Genomic DNA, 21,233 nt, shown 5'->3' with positions numbered 1-21,233 from the left:
TCTTCAAATTGCAGAAATTTAAACCTTTACACAATGTTTGTAAAAATGTAAAATGTAAATAAGCAGGAGATTCTTGAAACAGGTAACAGTTACTCAATGATTCTATAACTCTACTAAAGAGAAACAACAGAAAAACCCTGTTTTGAAAAAAATAAAATAAAATCAAATATCCACTCAAAAACTTAGCATCTTCACAGCAGTATTATTCATAATAGAAAAACAAAGAAGCTCAAATGTCCAATGAAAGGGTTAATAAAATGTGCATATATACATAATTAATATTATTTGATAAAAAGAATGAAACACTCACTGATAAATGCTACAGTGTGGATGACCTTTGGTATCATTATGCTAAATGAAACATGGCCCATCAGTAGTGACCACATAGTTTATGATTCTATTTATATAGATTGTTCATAACAGATAAATCTGCAAAGAAAGCTGAATGGTTTCCTAAGGCTGTCGGTAGGTGAAGAGGAGAAAATAAAGAATTGACTTTTAATAAATATCTTTTCTTCTGGCATGACAAAAAAGCATAGGAAATAGAGCACTGACAGGGAAGGCAATGGACAGATAAAAGCACATGGAAAATGGGAGGGAGTAAGAGAGAGGGATAGACAGAAGGGAAAATCCGAGGGAGGAAGGGAGCAGGTCAAGCAAGTGCATGTACACACAAATTCCTGTCTGAGTGTGAAGGTTACAGGTTGAAATGGGTGTGCAGACTGAGTGATTTATATAAAAATAGAATCGAGAGATGAAGACTGCTCAGTGGTTAGGAGCTCTTGTCGCTCTGCACACAACCCAAGGTCAATTCCCGCCATCAAATGGTGTCTCACAACCATCTGTCACTCCAGTCCCAGGGGCAGTCCCAGGGGAGCTGACACTCTCTTCTAACCTCCAAAAGCACCAAAACACATGTACATACAAGTAAAACACTCATATACATGAATAAAATATATCTTTTTAAAAAAGAAAAAACCCAAAAAGCAGAACTGATTTCTCATAGTTCTGGTGCCTGCTGAAATTGCTCTCTACTTCCAAAATGGCCTCTCCATGCTGTACTGTCACAAGGTGAAGATGGAGGCACAATGAGGAGACTCTCTTGTCCCTCAAGTCCTTCATAAGAGTTCCAACGCCATGAGGGCAACGTCCTCATGGCCCAGTCATCTCCTAAAGATCACACCTCCACTACTGTTGCACTGGGAGATCAGAAGTTGAGGAGGGAAATACCAACCAACTATATTTAGGCTATTATGAATAATTCTGTAAAATACAGAATACAGTTATCTCTTTAACATCTCTTGTCATATTCTTCACATATATACCCGAGTGAGATTTTTTTTTTGGATCATATGATGTTCTAGTCCTAAATATTTTAGGAACGTCCATATTATTTTTACATGTTATGTTAATTTTCATTTCCACCAAAAGTGGTACACTTCCATGTTCACCAACCCTTACTTTTTCATCATTTTGCTAAAACCCATTTTTAATGAGATACAAGGTAATTATCTCACTGTGTTTCCAGTCTGCATTTTACTGATGAATAGCTAAACATTGAACATTTTTCTATATCTGTGCTAGACTTTTGAGTGATGTTTATTCAGGTCAATCGCCTAGTGTACATACATGTGCAAGTATGTAATGTAATGATGTGCATGTGTGGGCACACATGTGCCACAGCACACACCTGGAGGTCAGAAGATAACCTCAGGTGTCAGTCCTTGCCTTCTACCTTGAGGCGAGGTCTGAGTTGTTCTTTTCTGCATATACCACATTATGTGCCTTGTGCTTGCTCAGAGATTCTATCTCCACCCCCATCTCCCCATAAGAGCACTGAGACTTCAGGTTCATACTTCACATGCTAAGATTCAAACTCAAGTCCTCAGTGCACAGAAGCATTTATTTCCACAGCCCTGTATGTCTATTTCTAAGATCAGGTCGTGTATTATCTTGGTACTGTATCCCTTAGCAGATAAGTTTCCAAAAGATATCCTCCCACTCCAGACCTTTTCTTTGTTGTGTAGAGTTGTGTCTATTTTGCTTTTGCTATCAACAATTTTGGGGTCATATTAAAAAAAGAAATCTTTGTCAAGACCAATGTCATGGAATTTGTCTTTGTTTTCTTCTAGTATTTTTATAGTTCCAGGTCTTCCATTTAGGTCTTTGCTCCATTTAGTTTTATTGTTTTTAGTGTTTAGGTTTTTTTGGTGGGGTATGGTAGAAAGTAAGGGTCTAGTGAGGTTTTCTCAAACAAACAAACAAACAAAAACAACCTATCTTTGATCTAGACCAGTGTTTCTCAATGTGTAGGTCAAAACCTCTTTGGAAGTCAAATGACCCTTTTACAGAGTCACCTCAGAACATCAGAAAACAAATATTTATGTTATGATTCATAACAGTAGCAAAATTAGTTATAAAATAGCCACAAAAATAATGTTATAGTTGGGAGTCACATAACATGAGGAACTGTCTTAGAGGGCTGCAGCATTAGGTTGTGAAGCAAAGATCTAGACAGGAGTGTTTGAAAATATCCTCCAGGATACAAACTGACAATACTATTGGTGATGAAGGTCTGTTGGGAGAGTGCGTGCCCAGAGTACACAAAGTCCTGGCTTCCATACACACACAGCATAGCACAAATAAAAGTAATGGTGGATACGGTCATCTCATCATCAGGAAATAGAAGATCAGCTGTCCAAGGCCTTTGCAATGTTGCAAGTTTGAGGGTGGCCTAAGCTACAGGAGATCTTAATCAAAAAACAAAACAAAACAAAACAAAAAACCAAAAAAAACCAAAAAAAAAACAAAAAAGCACATTCATATATATATACATATATATATATATATATATTTCAAACATACACACACACACACACACAATAAATCAGCTTTTACCTATTAAGAACATAGTAACAAATATTAAAATCTCAATACAAGAAAATCCTGGTTTCATAATCATGACAAATTAGGTTATTTAAATCAATGTCACTTTTCTACAGGATAGTCTAGATTAAAATCTGGATAAAATATATCTTAAATAAGCTAAAGTAACAAAAGACAAACCAAGGTGTTCTAAGTGTGAAATGCCCTATGCAGGTTCGTGTGTTTAAAAACTTGGCCCCCAGCTGGTAGTGCCGTTTGGCAAAACAGTAGAGACCATTAGGAGTAGTGTCTAGTGGAGGAAGTGTGTCTGTCAGTCAGAGGTAGGTCTTGAGGGCTCCAGCCTGCCCCAGTTCCAGCTAGACTGCGTACTGAGCCAGAAATGTAAAAGAAACCATGCAAACCATAAGCTCCCAGCACCACTGACAAGAGCCGCCCCAGCCACCATGCCCTCCCTCCTCCTATGGATTGTGCTTTATGAACCAGAAGCCAAAACAAATCTTTTTTCCCTTAAGTTGATTCTGTCAGGTACTTTGTCAGAGCACCAAAAAAAAAAAAAAAAAAAAAAAAAAAAAAAAAAAGAATATCCAGAAATGTATGATGCAAAAAAAAAAAAAAAGCTACCACTGTTCTAGGAAGTTTGACAATTTTGAAATTTTACATCTGTTTTAATAAAATAGCAAGAGACACAACACAGAAAGAGAAAGCAAATCTAACAACCACAAGTAAATTCTCAAACCTTAAACATGGTTCACGGTGGTTCCAGATTAGTGGTGATCTTAAACACAGAGCAAAAGAAGATTCCTAGGTATGCAACTGCCCATAGACGGATAGTTCTCATAGATGTCTGGTCAAAATGGAAAAGGACAAAAATGCAGGAGGACACACTGCACTTATATGAAAACCAACCCTTTGTTTCCCAGCTCACTAAGTTAATTCATATTGACCTTCCCTACAGTTAACATCCATCAGCCGTAGGAGCACTAACAAAAAACTGGGTGCTCACAGGTCTCCTTAGAATCTGAAGGGCCCAAAAATATGCTATTAAAGATAATCAGCTGTACTCAAATACTCAGGAAACAAGACTCCCGGGCCTAAAGAAGCCAAGAACATTTTCATATAAAGAGAGACAACTGGTTTCAATACCAAGTTATGAAAAAGATACCTCAGGCTAAAACAGATACAACAGATAACGCTACTCAGAATCCAAGAGGGAATGAATCCAGGACAGCTCACAGAAAGAAGAACTATGAATGCTTAAGCCCCTTCTACAAGAAGGCACCAGATCTGGTATAACCCAGGCACACCCTGAAAATGCTCCCACATACTTTAAAACATCTCTACATTACTAATAATACTTAATACAATATAAATGCCATGTAAATAGCTGTTTTACTATATAGCTTAGGGAATAATAACCTGGGAGGAGGGTGAAGGTAATGTTTCTTGGTGTTCCATATAGATACAATCTTTTTGAAATATTTTCAAACCACAGATGGCTCACTACATTGGTACAGAACCCAGAGAAGGCCAACTAATTACACACCCAGGAGATAAAAACTATCTTAGTATCTAAAGCATAATTTAATTACAAAGTTATTGCAATCCATTGAAAAACTACCTTAGTATCCAAATCATATTTCAATTACAAAGTCACAGCCATACATTGATTACTCCACAAAATCAAGGAGTTTCTGAGAGCTCACTACAGCCAGCTGCTTGTCTAGAAAAGCAGAAACAAAACAAGTATGCTCACTTCCTAAAAATAAAATGCTAATGTGCCAAAAATTGGGGATATCTGACTATAAATATATGCTGAAATAACATTGCAATAATAGCAATAAGCATATAAAAGATTTCACACCAAGTGCTAGAAATTAAACCCAAGATATGAGGCAAATACTTGACCAGGGAGCCACATCTCTCTCTCCCTCCCTCATTGAATATTTTAAAGACTCTGATTAGCGTCCTATCAGGAAATTAAAGAGAAGCGGAGCAGAGCAGTTCACACCTGCAGTCCCAGCACCTGGGAACTGGAGGATGGAGAATTTAGAATTCAAAATCAGCCTCAGTTACATAGAAAATTTAGGGTCAATTTGGGGACAAGATCATGTCTCAACCAAACAACAACAACAACAAAAAAGAACATAAGGAAAAACTGCCTCTAAGCCCTAAATCTTAATATAAGTTTGGATTCAGTGGGAATATCTTACATAAACCATTTTTCACTATGCCTTTCTCAAAAGCTCCATACAAACCCTAAGTGCTGAATCCCATATTAACAAAGCAATCAGACATCATGCCCGAAAGCATTCCTTTATATAGTAAACGAGGTTTCAAAGAACTAGTTAGAGCAAATTATGCAAAAGCAATCACAAATTTTACCACAATGTTATTTCAGAAACAAAAGAAAATGCTGACAAGCACAAATGACAATTTTAAAAAGATCTGTAGTCCCTATTTTCAAAAAACAATTTTCAAATTAAATGATTTATCATTCTATCATTAATTAGAAAGTGGTGTCTCACTTAAAAAACAATTTTATTACACACAAGAGAAAATTCTTAGTCCATAAATCAGCTCTCAAAATTCAAAACAGAGCAAAGTACCACAATCAAGCCTACTACCTTTTCCATTGAGGAGTCTTTCACTTCCAGAAACAGCTCTGCTAACTAAAGTGATACAGAAGCAAAAATACCAAATGGCAGATGAGGAGAGAGGGAGGGGTTAACAGTATGAACAAGTTGTAGTAATAACTCAGGTTAAGAAGACACAGTCAGTTTCAGAACTAGTAACATACTACTGTACTGAAGGAACCAACACTTCAAATGTTTTTGCATGAGTGATGAAGCACATGCAATTATCTTCCAAAACCTAGAGGACACAGCTCAGCAGTTAAGAGGACTGGCTGCTATTCCAGAGGACCAATGTTCAATGCCCAACACCCATACCCCAGCTCACAACTACTTGTCACTCCTTTAACTCCAATTTCAGAAAATCCAGTGCCCACTTCTGACCTCTAAAAGCACCAGGCACATATATACATTCAAGCAAACCATTCATATATATATATAAAATAAAAATAGAAATTTTAAATAAATAAATAAAATGTAAAAGAATACCTCTTCCTTTCACCATAGAATGGAGAAGTAATTTCTGCTACTAAAGCAAATTAAGATTTCCTTCTGTGGATTTTTAATGATTCAAAAACTAGGTTGACTTTATGCTAATACATAGCTACACGTGCACAGACACACAAATACCATGTTCCTGAATCAAGCAGTCAGCCAAACCAACCTCTGTACCTGGTCCCTATCTCTGACTCACTGCTTTCAAGTTTCTTACACTTAACACAAGTCAAACCTAACCACTACGATCAGGTCGGCCCAGAAGACATTTATTCACCGTCCATCAGTGCCAGGCTCTGTCAAAAGCATGCTGATAACTGAGGAAACAGTAATGAAGCAGACAATGAAAGAGCAATGAGTAAGACATGATCTCTGTCCTCTAGGAACTTGAGAATTCCCACAAGCACAACCCTTCCCGTTCTAAAACCTAGGTGAAGTGACGCAATCTTCCTAAAACTTTCCCTACAATGAACAGAAGAAAAAAGCAATTTTTTAAAAAATTAGTTTTAACCTTCAGTTGTCACTTTCTACTCCTTTTAGTGCTACTCCTAAAGCCTTAAGTCACAGCTGGGAAGAGGGCTCAGGGGTTAAGATTACAGGCTGCTCTTCCAGAGATCCCAGGTTCAGTTCCCAGTTCCCACATGGTGGCTTACAATCATCTCTAACTCCAGTTCTAAGGAATCTGATACCCTCTTCTGGCCACAGGATACCAGGCACACATCCTGGTGTACAGACAAACTACATAGAGAAAAGAAAAGAGTAAGTCTTAATCACATGAGCTCTTAGAGATTCATATTTCTATACAATTGATTCTTGTAGTATACATCCACAAAGCCTAGATTACTGTTTAAACCATATGAACACAAAATTAAAATCTGTTGGATGGCCCAACACCAGTCTTTTCCACATCCTTTAGTATGAGAGCTAATACACATGGCTTCAACTGAAATACAGGGCAGCTCTCAGTTTAATTTACTGAGGTAGGGTCTCTCGGGGATGGCCAACTCTGGCCAGTCTAGTTAGCTATCTTCCTCAGGAAACTTGTGACTGCCTCCTGAGTACTGGGACTTCAAACAGCTGCCATACCTGTCTGACTTTTGCATGGGTTCTTGGGGATCTTCGCTCCAGTCCTCACACCTGAACAAACTGCTTTATCCACTAAGCAATGTTCCCTGACCCAGGTAGCAAAATTATAATAGACCATATACATGTGATGTGTCTGACCTGTTTCTGTCATGTATATGCATATATACATACATGTTTATCACTACAAATATTTTTTCTGTTGAACTTTAATTGACTTCTCAGAAAGCTAAAATGTTACCTCCTGACAAGTCAAACTTACTGACTAAATGAAGGAGTTCTCTGACTCCATTAGCTATAAAAGGGGGGTATTAATTACAAAATCTATGCTTGGGGGTAGAGAGATGGCTCAGCAATTAAGAGTACTTACTGCTCTTGCAGAGGATCCATGTTCAACTCCCAACACCCATAAGGCCGGCTCACAACCATCTGTAACTCCAGTTCCAGAGGATCTAGCATCCTCCAAGGGCATCGGGCACACACATGGTGAATAGACTACCTTTATTTGCAGGCAAAGCACTCATTTACATAAAAGTTTTAAAATCTATACTTTGTGAAATCACTGGTTCATAGTTAGCTATGATCCTCCATTCTTTGTATGATAAAGAAGTCAACATAATAAGCAATGCACAAGATGTCACACACAGCTAATCATGCATCCTGGGAAAAAATGCAGGCTGTTGACTCTAACCACCACCTCACTTAAATGCTCATTTAAAACTAGAAGTCTCTTAAAGCACAGCTCAAATACAGTTAATACAGTTAATGCAAAAAGCCTCAAAAATACACAACAAAAGCCTGACTTAATTCATTTAGCAAATTACTGTTAGTTCTGAAACCCAGTGCCACAAATACAACAGTTTTATAGACTACCTTTATTTCAAAATTTAACATAAAACTTTAAGAAGCATTAAAACAAGCAAGCTATGGTAGTGTACACCTGTATCCCCAGGACGTCAAGACCAGCCTGGGCTCTACTGTGAAACCCTGCTAAAGAAGAAAGATTAAAATGGCAAAGGGGGAGGGGGCTGAAAAGAAAGTTGATAAAGTGGCAAGTCCAAAGACCTGAATCCACAAAGGAATGGGTAAGTAAAACACCCAGGCATAATCCCAGCACTGAGGAGCCAGAAGCTCCCTGGCAATGAGGCTCACCTAATCTGCAAGCTCAAAACAGAGGAGAAATCCTGTTAGAAAAAACCAAGGTGGAGGGCTCCACAAAAACCCCGGGTTGACCTCCGTCCTCCACATGCATGCATACCCACACATGCAAACACACACAGGAAAGATACAACAGCAAAAACCACCAGTTACAGCAAACGACTCAAGTTTGAGCATGTAATTATATATCATCACATTTTTTCTTAAAATGAATTTTCAATAATTAAACCTTTAGGACAGTCATGTGACCCTAAAGATAAAATGTGACAACTGTTTTCTATATTTAAACTTTGATGCAAATTTTCCAAACATCAAATTCCCAATGACCACAGACAGTATAGGTGTTTGTATTATACTGCAACCTACCGGAAAACACAATCTCCTCATTCAAAGCTGTAAACAAGGACTAGAGGACATGGCTCAACAGTTAAGAACACTTACTGCTTTTGCAGAGAACCTAGGTTCAAATCCCATCACCCACATCCAACAACTCGCAAGCACCTGTAACTCCAGCTTCAAAGAATCATGCGTCCTCCTAGCCTAGGCACCCATTCATATGCATGCACATGCATACACACATGCACACACAGACTAAAAAATAACTGTTTTTAAAAGACTACAAAGTCCAACCAGGTTTTATGCTTCGTTCAATGGCTAAGAGCACTTGCTGCCTTTGCAGAGCACCTGAGTTTGGTTCCCAGCATTAGTGATTAGCCTCATTCTGAACTACAGCTCCAGGGGGTCTGATGCCCTCTTCTGGCTCCTTTGCCAGATATACCCAGATTCAGCCACGAATAAATACATGATTTAAAATTTAAAATAAGAGGCTAGAGGTAAGACTTGATGGCAGTGTTCCTGTCTAGTATGTGTGTGTGAGGTCTTGGGTTCGATCACCAACACCAAATAGATAAATAATAAATTTTGTAAGTGGAAAATAAAACTATACCCATCTCCATTCACTGATGACACTGTAATGCATCATAAAATGTACAAATAAAAGGGGGCGAACCTTAATCGAAGCAGCAATTGGAGGGAGAGTCAGGTGGATCTCTGAGTTTAAGCACAGCATGGTCTACATGTCGAGTTCCAGGCCAGCCATGTTTATAGTGTGACTATCTCAAACAAACAAACGCGAAAACAAACGGGAAAGGACCAATAATGCCCGGAAATCTAACTGATGTTACATGATTTGTTTATAAATGACGCTCAGTATTATAAGAACAATCAGTGGAGAGGCTCCTGAGGTATTTTGTCTTGGTGGTATGTTTGCAGACTGGGCAAACACTTGTGCAGAGTGTTACAGGACAGATTCCTGGGGCTGGGTTAAGTAGGTGACTAGATGAGCTTTTAAGTGTCGCTTCTAAAATCCCCAATCTACAAAACACGTGGGAAAAGAGAAAACATTCGGCCTTCCGATTAAAACGATCTGCTTCGAATCCCAGTTTAGAGCACATACTCAAAACTTGTTTCTCCTCTCCCGCTACAGAGATTTTCCGAGATTTTCCCAAACAAAGGCACGGAAAATATGCACAGGTGGGATAAAAAGGGGAGTGGCAGAGGCTAGGCGGCGCTCGAGACAGCGCCCCCACGCCGCCAAGGTTCCTGGCCGCACCTGAGAAATCACTGCCCTGCACACCTCCACCCTCAGGTGGCCGCGTCCCGAGCGAATTCCCCGACCTATAACCCTCCGCCTGCACCTTGGTCGCGCATTGGGTATTGTCTGTAGCCTCCAGCGCCCAGGAAAGGCACGAAAGAAAGACCAAAAGGGGGGGGGCTCGGACAGACAGACAGGCGCACGCACACAGACACACACACACACACACACACACAGAGAGAGAGAGAGAGAGAGAGAGAGAGAGAGAGAGAGAGAGAGAGAGAGAGAGAGAGAGAGGTGAGAATCGAGAGGGAAATCAAGCAATCGGCAAGCCGCGCGCTCCTTTCGGCAAAATGAGCGTCCCTTCCTCGATCCCTCTACCTAATTCGGGTCACAAATGCAGACCCGCCAGCCCAAAGAGGCTGCAACCGGAGCTGGCCGGCGCCGAGTCGCGGGCGCCCTCGGTCCGGAGCAAGGAGGCAGCAAGAGAGGGAAATGGGCGTGTGGGTTGGGCCTGGCTGGCCCGAGGCCGGGCAGGGAACAAAGCCGCCCGGCTCCCCCTACCTGGAACTGGGGCGTCGCCCAGGCGCGCGGCGCGGGGATCCGAGCGGCGCCCCTTCGGGACAATAGTTCCCTCCCCCGCCGTCGGGCGCGGGGTACAAAGGCGCGGCGCGGGGCCGGGCGCCCGTCTGCAAAGTCAGGCGGAGGCGGGAGAGGGGACCGTGGCGGCCGTCTAGGGTTGCGGCCCGGCCCCTTGGAGGGAGTACAGAGCAGCCGCCCCGTCGCCTCCCCGCAGTCGAGCGGGCTCTCGCGGCACAAAGAGGCGCGGAACCCCGCGCCGCGCCAACCCCGGGGCTCCCGCCGCCGACGGCGCGAGCCTCTCGGCTCTTCACACTCACCCACAGCTCTGTGCCCCAGCTCATGGCGGAACCTAAGGCGACTCGCGCCGGCAGGCTGCTCCCGCTGTCCGCTCGCCCCGACTTTCCCTCCTCAGGACCGGACCGGCAAGTGTCTGCCTCGAAAGCTGCCGCCACCACCGGGTTCCCCAGTGAGTGAGAGAGACACGACTGAAGCGAGCTGCCGCCGCGTCCCCGCCTCCCGGCAGCGGGGAGGGAGGGGGCCGGGGCCGAGGGGAGGCGGGACGGCGGGGAGGGGGCGGGCCGCGGTGCACCCTGGGATCGGGGCGGGCCCGCACTCGCGCGCGCGGGGGCTGGCGGGGTCCCCTCGAAGCTGCTCTTCCCGCACTCCTCGGACCCTCGGCGGTGTCCGCTCCGGCCGCGGGGCTCAGGGAAAGCCGCACTCAGACTCCCACTCCAAGATGGAGAGCGAAGGAGGACGCCCACTGCCCCTGCCTTGCTCTGAGACCCTTCAAAGGCGACCCCACACGTCAGCGGTCCCTGCCGACCACTGACAAAGAAAATCTCTCCAGACGTTTGAGCAGAGGGGTGTGAGCGTGTGTTCAGCTAAAAACCTTTCTTGTTAAGGTACTTCTCCTTCCAGGCTTGGCGCTTCAGCCTCTGATCCTCGGGAATCACAAACGTGTGTAGAGGTCAAACGTCCAAAGTGAATGCAACGTGTCACACGACGTGTCTGTTTTAATAGAGCATTTTGATTTGATTGTAAGTTCTTTCGGGAAATCTTTTTTTTTTTAAGAGGCAGACGATCCAGTAATCTTTTGGGGACGTTGCCATGGTAAAAGACTTGGTGTAAAGCGAACCCGACTGACACCTGCAGGAGGTGAGACACTGAGCTTGCCCGAATTCTAGGTTGCTGGGCACCTCCAGGCGCCGTTCTCTCCCTCACTGTGCAAAACAACCTGTTCAGAGCCTGGGGCATCTCTTGCCTCCGATAGGAATCTTGGACGCAGACCACCGCTTGATTTTATCTCTGCTGAGTTATTTCCCCAGCCTGCCTCCACTGGCAGTCACCAAGTTTGGCTGGTGCTACTAGATACCGAGTACAGTATGCTCAGTAACTCCCTAGCATATGCTTTAGTATTAATTGCTTGTCGCTACACACACACACACACACACACACACACACACACACACACACACTTTCATTCTATAACTAGTAGAGTACTCTTCAGTGAGTCATGACAACTGAATGCTTCAAGCCCCCACCCCATCCCATCAACAGACTTCTTATCAGCATTGAAACTCCTCCCCTACAGGACAGGCACAGGTGTTCCAGCTTCTTCCGCCCCAACCTTCCTGTTTGCCTAGTTCTGCTCCCCGCTGAAGTCCAGGCAAGTAGCCAGAGCTCTGCAGGCAGTCTAGCCACCACTCACCAAAGTCTTTGCTGTCCTTTTCTGAGGTAGGCTGAGCAAACGAACACTCTCTTCTAATTAGGTTAAAGCCGGTTTTCGAAAATGCTCTTTGAACGTCTCTGAAGCCAGGTGTGGTGACGCATACCTGTAATTTTAGTGCTCCAGCGAGGCTAAGGCGTAACTACAGGAGTTGGAGGCTAGCCTGGGTTACAGAGTGTGCAGAGGTTGGAGAGGAGGGGAGGGACCGGGTGAGAGAGAATGTTATCCGAAGCAATAAATTTCTTTCCAATATTTTTCTATATTTCTCTGTTTCAAACCTCTGATCCTCGGGAAAGAGGGGCCTGCCTCTTTCAAAGTATGTCTTCTAACAGTGCTAATCACCTCTCCGGTCTCACTCTCACTTTCTAGATAATATGAATTTATGTAGCAATCACCGGTTAAACTAATTAGTAGTGGGACGTACTTAATAAATGGCTGTCTCCTTTAGAGCTATTCCAGTGCTAAGATGTAGCTTACCGAAGCTCTGGCATGTAAGTTAAGAAAGACATAAGGGCCATAATTCAAACTAAAACTACACCTCTAGAGGAAGAGGCAGGTGAATCTCTGAGTTCAAGGGCAACCAGGTCTACATGTGGTGTTCCAGGACAGACAGGGCTACGCATGCCATGTCTCAAACAAAAGTAAATTAAGCCATTATTGGTCACATTAAAGCTATACTGTCTACAAAATTCCCCAATAAAGCATAACGTTTTGTCTCCAAGCTGAGTCATTGTTTTCCCTAAAACTTCTGAATATGACTTCAAAATTTAAACAACTTAGTGTCTTAAAAGTGAAAATGGATTTTGAGCTGAGGATATGGGTAGAGCACTTGCTTGGCATGGATGGGGCCTTGCTTGGAGTTCAATCCCCAGTTCTGAAAAAACACCACCACCAACAACAACAAAACAGACTGCAAGACCCTAGAATTGAATTAGCTACAACCGGAGCAGCTGGCCACACCTGTGCCACATGGTCTAATTCTTCTTAGTTACATCATCAGTTTTAACTACTGCAGCTTTGTCTGCCATGCTCAACATCTTGGGCACCACAAAAATAAGAGCAAGTTCTTACAATATAAAAATAAATGTGTCTATTATATTTTGTTTTAAATTCTAATATTAATCAAAATTCAAAACATATACTCTATATATCCCTGTCTCTAAAATAGTTGACATTTAGCCATACAAGGTGTTTTACACACCACACACACACACACACACACACACACACAAAGAGTAATGCAGTCAAATGCTATATCGCAGAGGTTTTGTTGGGGGTGTTTTGGGTTTTATTATTATCGTGTGTTAAGTGTGCGTCTTAGTTAGGGTTTTACTGCTGTGAAGAGACACCATGACCAAGGCAACTCTTATAAGGAGGACATTTAATTGGGGCTGACTTATAGGTTCAGAGGATCAGTCCATTATCAATACGGGAGCATGGCAGTGTCTAGGCAGGCATGGTGCAGGCAGAGCTGAGAGTTCTACATCTTCATCTGAAGGCTGCTAGGAGAAGCCTGGCTTCCAGGCAGCTAGGACGAGGCTCTTAAAGCCCACACTCACAATGACCAACATGGCCACACCTCCTAATATTGCCAGTCCCTGGGCCAATCCTATTCAAACCACCACAGTGTACAGGAGGGGAAGTGGGCGGTGCATGCTCCAATGTGCACGTGGAGGTGAGAGGACAACTGTAGAGCCAGCTCTTTCCCCTGTGCGTGCGTCCCATGGATCAATGGCACGCCTGCAGACTTGCACAGCTGTCCCCTTTGCCTGCTGAGCTAGCCCAGCAGCCCAGCATAGCAGGCTGCATTAGTCAGGGTTCTCTAGAGTCACAGGACTTATGGGATGTCTCCATATGTTAAGGGAATTTACTGTGATGACCAACTAACCCAACAATGGCAGCTGTGGATGAGAAGTCCAAGAGTCTAGTAATTGCTCAGTCCCACAGGGTTAATTGTTTAAGCTTATCTTTTGTAGGAATAGGTTTCAACAGATGTGCTGGCAAGTAAGTGCAAGCAGTTGAAGAGTGACTCCTCCTTCTTCCAGTGTCCTTATGGAGGCCTCCAGCAGAAGGTATGGCCCAGATTAAAGGTGTGCACCACCATGCCTGGACCTGGGACTTGCTGTGTCCCAGGCTGACCTTGAACTCAGAGATCTCCTTGCCTCAGTCTCCTGAGATTAAAGGCCTTGTCTGGGCCTAAGCTTTTCATGGCCACTTTGCCTCAAGCTCTCCATGGCAAGATCAGAAACTTGTGTCTTCCAGCCTCAAGATCTGGATCCCAGGTGAGCCCTCCCAATTCTGGATTGTCGTTCCCCAGATAGAGTCAAGTCAACAACCAGGAATAGACATCACACCAGTTAAGCTATTTGGAATTTTTCATCGTCATTTTTAAGTAGTTAAATTAACATATTCATAATCCAACTCCCGATTGTGAATATTTTTAGTATAGCAAGGGCATCGTCTACTCTGAATGCTCTGGATGGCGTCCCTGCTCTACCTGAAGCCTAAACTTTACAAAACTCCTGTCAACAGTACCTTTGTGCTACTTAACCTACTGGCAGGAAACCAAATCATGGTTCCTATTTCGTACTGCAGCATTTTGAAGCTAAGTGACACTAAGAATCAAGGGAAAAATTACATATTTACTCCAATGAGTAAACTATAAAAACGTTACTACAAAGGCACTTTTACAATTTTAATCATTTTTACTCTGTCCTTTCTTCCTACTCTACTTCTCTTCTCTCTTTCTTTCATTCTTTCTTTCTAAAAAAGAAAAGAAAAGAAGTCTTATACAGGCCATAATGACATCCAAAAAGTGGACCAGGCTGTCTTGAACTCATGATCCTCTTGCCTCAGTCTCGCAAGGGCTGGTGGGCTACTGCAGTTTGATACACTGTTTCTTTCTCATTATGAAAAACACTTCTGAGGAGTGTGTTTTTAATTAAGGCTTGAACCCCTGGTTATCCTGCCTCTGCCTCTGAAGGGCTGAGATGCCAACACCTTGACAGACTGTTTCCTTCCCAATATGGGGAACACTTTGAGTGCAGTTTTTTTGAACTCCAGTCCATAACCAACCATTGAACTGTTGTGGGTTTTTTCTTTTATCACACATTTATTCAAACACAAGCCTCTCTTATAAGTTCTGTTTTCACTGAGTGGGCTTCTAAAGTTTTTATTTCCAACTAACACAAAGTAACGCTCCCCTGTGATCCCAGCGCATCGTAAACATTGATCTCCTGCCCTTTCCAGTTTCTAATTTCATTGAATAAATTGTGGCTTTTTAAAAGTCGTTAGTGTAGGGGTTGGGATTTAGCTCAGTGGTGAGCGCTTGCCTAGGAAAAGCGCAAGGCCCTGGGTTGGGTCCCAGCTCCGAAAAAAAAGAACCAAAAAAAAAAAAAAAAAAAAAGTCGTGTGTAAAGCACAGTTGTTCAGTGCTGCATTGTGAATATGTAATAATTCACTAGTTCAAGCACTCCAACCTCCAGTCCCTTGGTTGCAAGGAAGAAACAAAACCTCAGTCAACTCGGTGTCTGGAGTATGGGAAGCCGCCTTTAGTATGTATGTGTCAGTGTCCCATCCTGAATGAATATCATACACCATTCCTACCACCCAAAGTGCAAACAGTGCAAGGAGCAACTGACCTCTTCTCATTAGAAATACTCAGGCTGTCTTCTAGAACTGAAAACTTTTTAAGTGTGCAAGATGGAATGCACCTATAGTTCCCCAACTCCAGAAGCAGAAGTTGGAGCATCAGAAGTTCAAAGTCCTCCTCGGCTACCCAGGAGCTTGAGGCCAGCCTGAGCTGCAGGATACCCTGTTTAAATTAATGAACAAAACCCTACTGAGGCGGTGACAGAAATTCCTGTCTGTCAGTAGGCCTGAAAATCAAGCTAAAACTTTATTAAGAAGAATGTCAAAAGCTTTTTAAGCTGCCAATGGAGCACTCACAAGAAGAATCTTACTAGGCCCCTGATTCCATGCCAGCCAAGGGAAGAAAGGCAGTAGCTAGTTAATAGTCGTCACTACTGTCTGTTATTGCTAGAACTGGAAGACATCCAAACTTCAAGGGCATGGCTTAAGGTGGTTCCCTAGAGAAAGGAGAAAAACGGGAAGAAAGAGAGTAAGGTGCATAGACAGGCTATGTTTTGCTTTCTGGAAATTCTATTTTCCATTATTAAATGCAGTTAAAGCATCTCCTGTAATGATCCTAATGAAACTTTGCAAAAAGGAAAAAACCATACCTGCGTGGTGATGTACATGTGCCATCCCAGCACTCAGGAGGCAGAGGCAAGAGAATTACCGTAGGATCATCGAAAGTTCAAGGCCAGCCTGATCTACACAGTAAGTTCCAGGCTAGCCAGGGTGATGCAGGGAGACCTTGTCTCAAATAAATCAAATGAACGGAAGGAAGGAAGGAAAGAAGGAGGGAGGGAGGGAGGGAGGGAAGGAAGGAAGAACAAACAGAATTATATAAATCAAAATGACTAGGTCTATCTAAAGAGGTGACTTGCTTCTACACATCTATGATGAATTGTCTATCATTTTTGACTATACTATGACAGAATGTGCAGTTTTAAAAACAGTTCAGTAGGAGGCTAAAAGCATTAGGCGTTCTTGCAGGTAAAGTTGGTTCAGTTCAGCTCTCAGCACCCACAGAGCAGTTTATAACATTAGTAAGTCTAGCTCCAAGGGACCAAATATCTTCTGGCCTCTGGGCACCAGGCATGCACATACTTACATGCAAGCAAAACATGAATACATATAAAATAAAATAAATAACCTTTAGAAAATTTAAAAGTTAAATATTTATGTACATTCTCTCCTGAATAGATATTACCATTTTTGGACACTTATTATAGTTTCGTAAAGTAGTTTAAAATTATACAAGTTGGATGTTTTTTTTAAAGATTCACTTTATCTGACATGTATGCTTGCTTGTATGTATGTAATATGTATGCTTGCTTGTATGTATGTAATATGTATGCTTGTTTGTATGTATGTAACATGCATACTTGCTTGTATGTATGTAACATGTATGCTTGCTTGTATGTATGTAACATGTATGCTTGCTTGTGTGTATGTAACATGTATGCTTGCTTTTATGTATGTATGCACTTGGTACCTTTGGAGGTCACAAGATGGCAATTCAGTCTCCTGAAACTGGAGTTAGAGGCAGTTCCAGGTGTGGCTCTGAGTGGGTGCTGAGTACCAAACCCGGAACCTCTGCAGGAGCACCAGGTGCTTGTAAACATCCAGCCATCTCTTCAGCTCCTCCACCGGTTAGTAACGAAAATACGCCAATGGTTGCTCCTACCTGTTGGCTCGTTTGATGATAATCTATATTGGCAAATTTTAAGGTATGAATATCAATTTGCAAAAACAACACATAGATCTCAGTGTTCCTTTTAGGAAATCCAGTCGGAGCTGGCTATAGTCACACATACCTGCAGTCTCAGCACTTGAGAGGCAAAGGCAAGAGGATCAGGTGTTCAATGTCAGGCTCAGCCACATAGCTGGAAGCCAGCCTGGGCTACTGAGACCAGCACTAGTTACTAGGAATTTGTATCAAGCCTTTCTACCCGGCCTCTTTGTTCCCAGAATAACGATTCTGAGACTTAATTATTTATGAATGAATGCCCAGACCATAGGCTTTGACTGGCTTCTTGCCTACCTGGTAACTTATATAACCCATTTATTCTAATCTTTGTCTGTCACATCTCCTTGATTTCATGTGTCCACCTTCCCCAGAGCCCAGAGCGAAATCTCCAGATCTTTACTCTTTCCCAGAATCTTGGGAAAGTCACCTAGAATGTCTCGCCTTCTAGTTCCTGCCTCAGCTAGCAGGCCATCAACTTCTTATTGACAAGTGAGGATTCCACACAGTCCCTAAGAGATTCTCCCTACAGGAATTTATTGTCTTTCTTTCTTCTTTCCTACAAAGCCTCACCCTGTAGCGCAGGGTGGCCTGGAACTCACTATGTAAACCAAGATGGCTCCAAACTCTTGGTAGGCCCCGTGCGTTTCGAGTGCTAGGATTGCGGGCTCGAACAGCAACACCTGCCTTGGAATTAAGTGTCTAACTTTCTAACAGAAACTTTGAGGAACATTAAACAATAACATTCTGGCCCCCAAAATTACGTTCAGGCCGTGCGATTTATTCCAAGGCAGATTCTCCTCCAACTGTGATCGTATGAAATCAAAACACGAAGACACCAAAGTAATCTGCTGAGCTAAGGACAAGACAGACTCTCTCTCTCAGAAAGGGAGGGCAGGCAGGAAACGGACTAACAGAGTCTAGCCTACCCAAAGCTCGACATGGAAGATGCCGGTCAGTCTCTTTTACATTTTTAATTTTATTTATTAATTAATGTCTATGCGAGTGTTTGATGCGTGTGGGTAAACATGCTATAGCCTGCACGCAGAAGTCATAAGACAACTACATGGGGTCAAATCTCTCCTTACACCTTTATGTGGGTCCCAGGGATTAAACTCAGGTTGTCAGGCTTCTGCAGAAAGTGCCCGTATCCACTGGGCCATCCCACTGGCCCTTCAATGAGTCTTAAAGCTGGGGGTGGGGGGATTCCTTCTAATTCCATGTTCCACATGCTGAGCACGCAGGATGGCTGCCAAGGACTTTGTTCCTAAGGCCTAGTTCAGCCTGGCCTGTTCATCAGCTCTCATGGGTTCATGTTCTCCACTTGTAGGATTCCCAGGCTGGCGTTTCACATGGGTGGCCTGGTGCCAGCATTTTTTCCCTGGGGAAATGTAAACAAACACCTACTCCTCCTTATAAAACCCCAATGACAAGACAAACCAGTGTCTGATTCCACCAAAGCCCAACTTGGTGAACCCTCACAGGGCATGGGTGAGGAGTTACTGCTTACAGGACTGGCTACCCACCCCCATCCACCCCCGCTGGTTAAAACTAGTTAAACTAGTCACACTAAAACATCTTAACCAGCTACAGCAGTATAGAGACATCCCCTCCGTGTCTCCCTGGCTCCCACTGCCAATCCATCATCCGTATGTCCTGACACCTTCTGACCCCACTAGGCCATGTGTAATTTGGACAGAACGACATATAAATGTCTGGGAGCACAGAGGGAGCTTCCAGAATCTCAGATGAGGGTCCAGTGGCCCTCCTCAACCCTTCCTCTCTTCTGAGGAAAGTCAGCAGTCATGGCGGATCTCAGGGCTCTCTTGTGAGTAATCTCAGCTGTTCTGATGACAACGATGGCTGGTATACTCAGAGGATAGAATTCACTGTGACACGGTGAATGGTTCTCGTCTCCACTGGACATTGCCGCTCTAAGGGCTTTCAGCAGGAGCTCGACACCCGTGACAAGTCTCTACCTGGGACTCCAGGCTGTCTGTGGCATTCTTTGAAATCTAAGTGGATGCCATCATAGCTCTACAGCTCTTGCAGTATGCAGGTCTGCAGAGTTCATGCCTTGTGAACTCCGCCGAGGCTCCGCTCACCTCTGTGTCTGGTAGGACAGTGGCAAGAGCTATGCCAGGGCCTGCCTGAGCCCTCCCTAGCTGAGGAAGCTGAGGAGCACTGCACTGGAATGCATGGAAGAGAGTCCTAAGAGGGTCCTAGCTCACCCCAGCCTGACAAACCATCCTCCCTGACCGATGCTCTGGGCCGGGAATAGGAGGAGCAGGTCGAAAGACCTCCGAAATGGTAAGGGTCGATCTCTCACTGCCTTGAATAGAACCTGGCTTTTTTCTACCCACTGCAATCTCCGGTGAATGGTCACTCGACCACATACTTCATGTTCTCTACTAAACGACAGCTTTTAAAAACTTGTTTACATGGTGCTGTGGTTTGAATGCCTCATCACAGTTCAAGTTGAAATGCAATCTCCATTGTACTCAAAGGATGAAAACTTAATTCAATTGTTGTATTTGAAGGTGGCATCTTTGGAGGTAATGGGGCTCAGTGAGATTACAGACACACACACACACACACACACTCACACACACTTTTACATACACACGCACACAGATACACACACACACACACACATACACACACACACAACACACACACCCCCCACAACACCACACACACCTACCACACACACACACACATACACCCACACATCCCCCAACACACCCTCACACACACCCCACCCCCCCCCCACACACACACATTCACACACACACACACACGCATGTATTAGTGACTTTTTAAGAAGAGAAAGCTGCTGTGATGGCGCAGGGTTAAGTCTGATAACCGTTCAATCCCAAGAACTCACAACATAGAAACAGAAAAAAAAATTGTCCTTTGACCTCCACTCTCATGCCTCAGCGCCCACTTACACATGTATAAACACATAAAATAAATGTGATTTAAAAAAGGAAGGAAAATGAGGGGGAGGGGAGGGAAGGGAGGGGAGGGAGGGGAGGGGAGGGGAGGAGAAAATCCAAGTAAACAAACTTGCTCCCTCTTACCATGCCATGCCCTGAATGGCCTTGGGACTCTGCAGAGTCAACACTGGCAGGAAGGGCCTCATTAGATGTGGCTGCTCCTGTCTTGAACTTCCCGGCTACCAGAGCGGAAAAACCAACAGGCTTCTGACTTAACCTGTGGTATTCAGTTCCAGCCACAGAAAACAAAGTAAGACACGTGACCAGGTTAAGAACTGTCCAAACCTCTCTGCCCTGCTTCCCGTAAGATTATAAATACCTTCTTTTGGGTGGAGCATTGAACCCCACCTTGCACATGCCAGGCAAATGCCACTCCACCATTTAAGTATATCCCTAGCGGCCCTCGTTCCCCCCACCCCCCAGCCCGCCGAATCTTTAGAGATAGTCACTCACTGTCTCAGACTGGCCTTGAACTCAAGAGCCTCCAGCCCCCACCTCCTCCTCCTCCTTGAAAACGCTGGGATTAAGAATATGTGCCTGGCTATATAAATCTCATCTTTAAATCATTTCTTTTCCACGCTCATCCTGCTGTGGGTGGTGAGACGCAGCCCTGCAGCTCTTCAGTACTGTGTTGCTTAGCGATTTCCTGGGTTAGATGTCCTAGCTCACTGCTCCTGAGTTCTGCTTTCCTAAAATCCAGGAAATA

The 21,233-nt window shown here is 43.7% G+C and overlaps 1 protein-coding gene across 4 annotated transcripts in view; it reads right to left on the bottom strand.

Annotated features, from left to right (window-relative positions):
* Positions 1-20,740, bottom strand: part of Fnbp1l (formin binding protein 1 like) — a 98,840-nt gene extending 78,100 nt beyond the window's left edge. For all 4 annotated transcript variants that reach the window (XM_032897380.1, XM_032897381.1, XM_032897382.1 and 1 more), the window contains exon 1: positions 20,612-20,740. In XM_032897380.1, the coding sequence (XP_032753271.1) occupies positions 20,612-20,614 (3 nt within the window). In that variant the 5' untranslated portion in view covers positions 20,615-20,740. The remainder of the gene's footprint in view (positions 1-20,611) is intronic.
* Between the last annotated feature and the right edge of the window lie 493 nt (positions 20,741-21,233).

This window comes from Rattus rattus, chromosome 3, assembly GCF_011064425.1.
Source record: "Rattus rattus isolate New Zealand chromosome 3, Rrattus_CSIRO_v1, whole genome shotgun sequence".
Lineage (NCBI taxonomy): Eukaryota > Metazoa > Chordata > Mammalia > Rodentia > Muridae > Rattus > Rattus rattus.
Note: the sequence above shows the minus strand (reverse complement) of the source record. Positions and strands in the feature narration are given on the sequence as shown.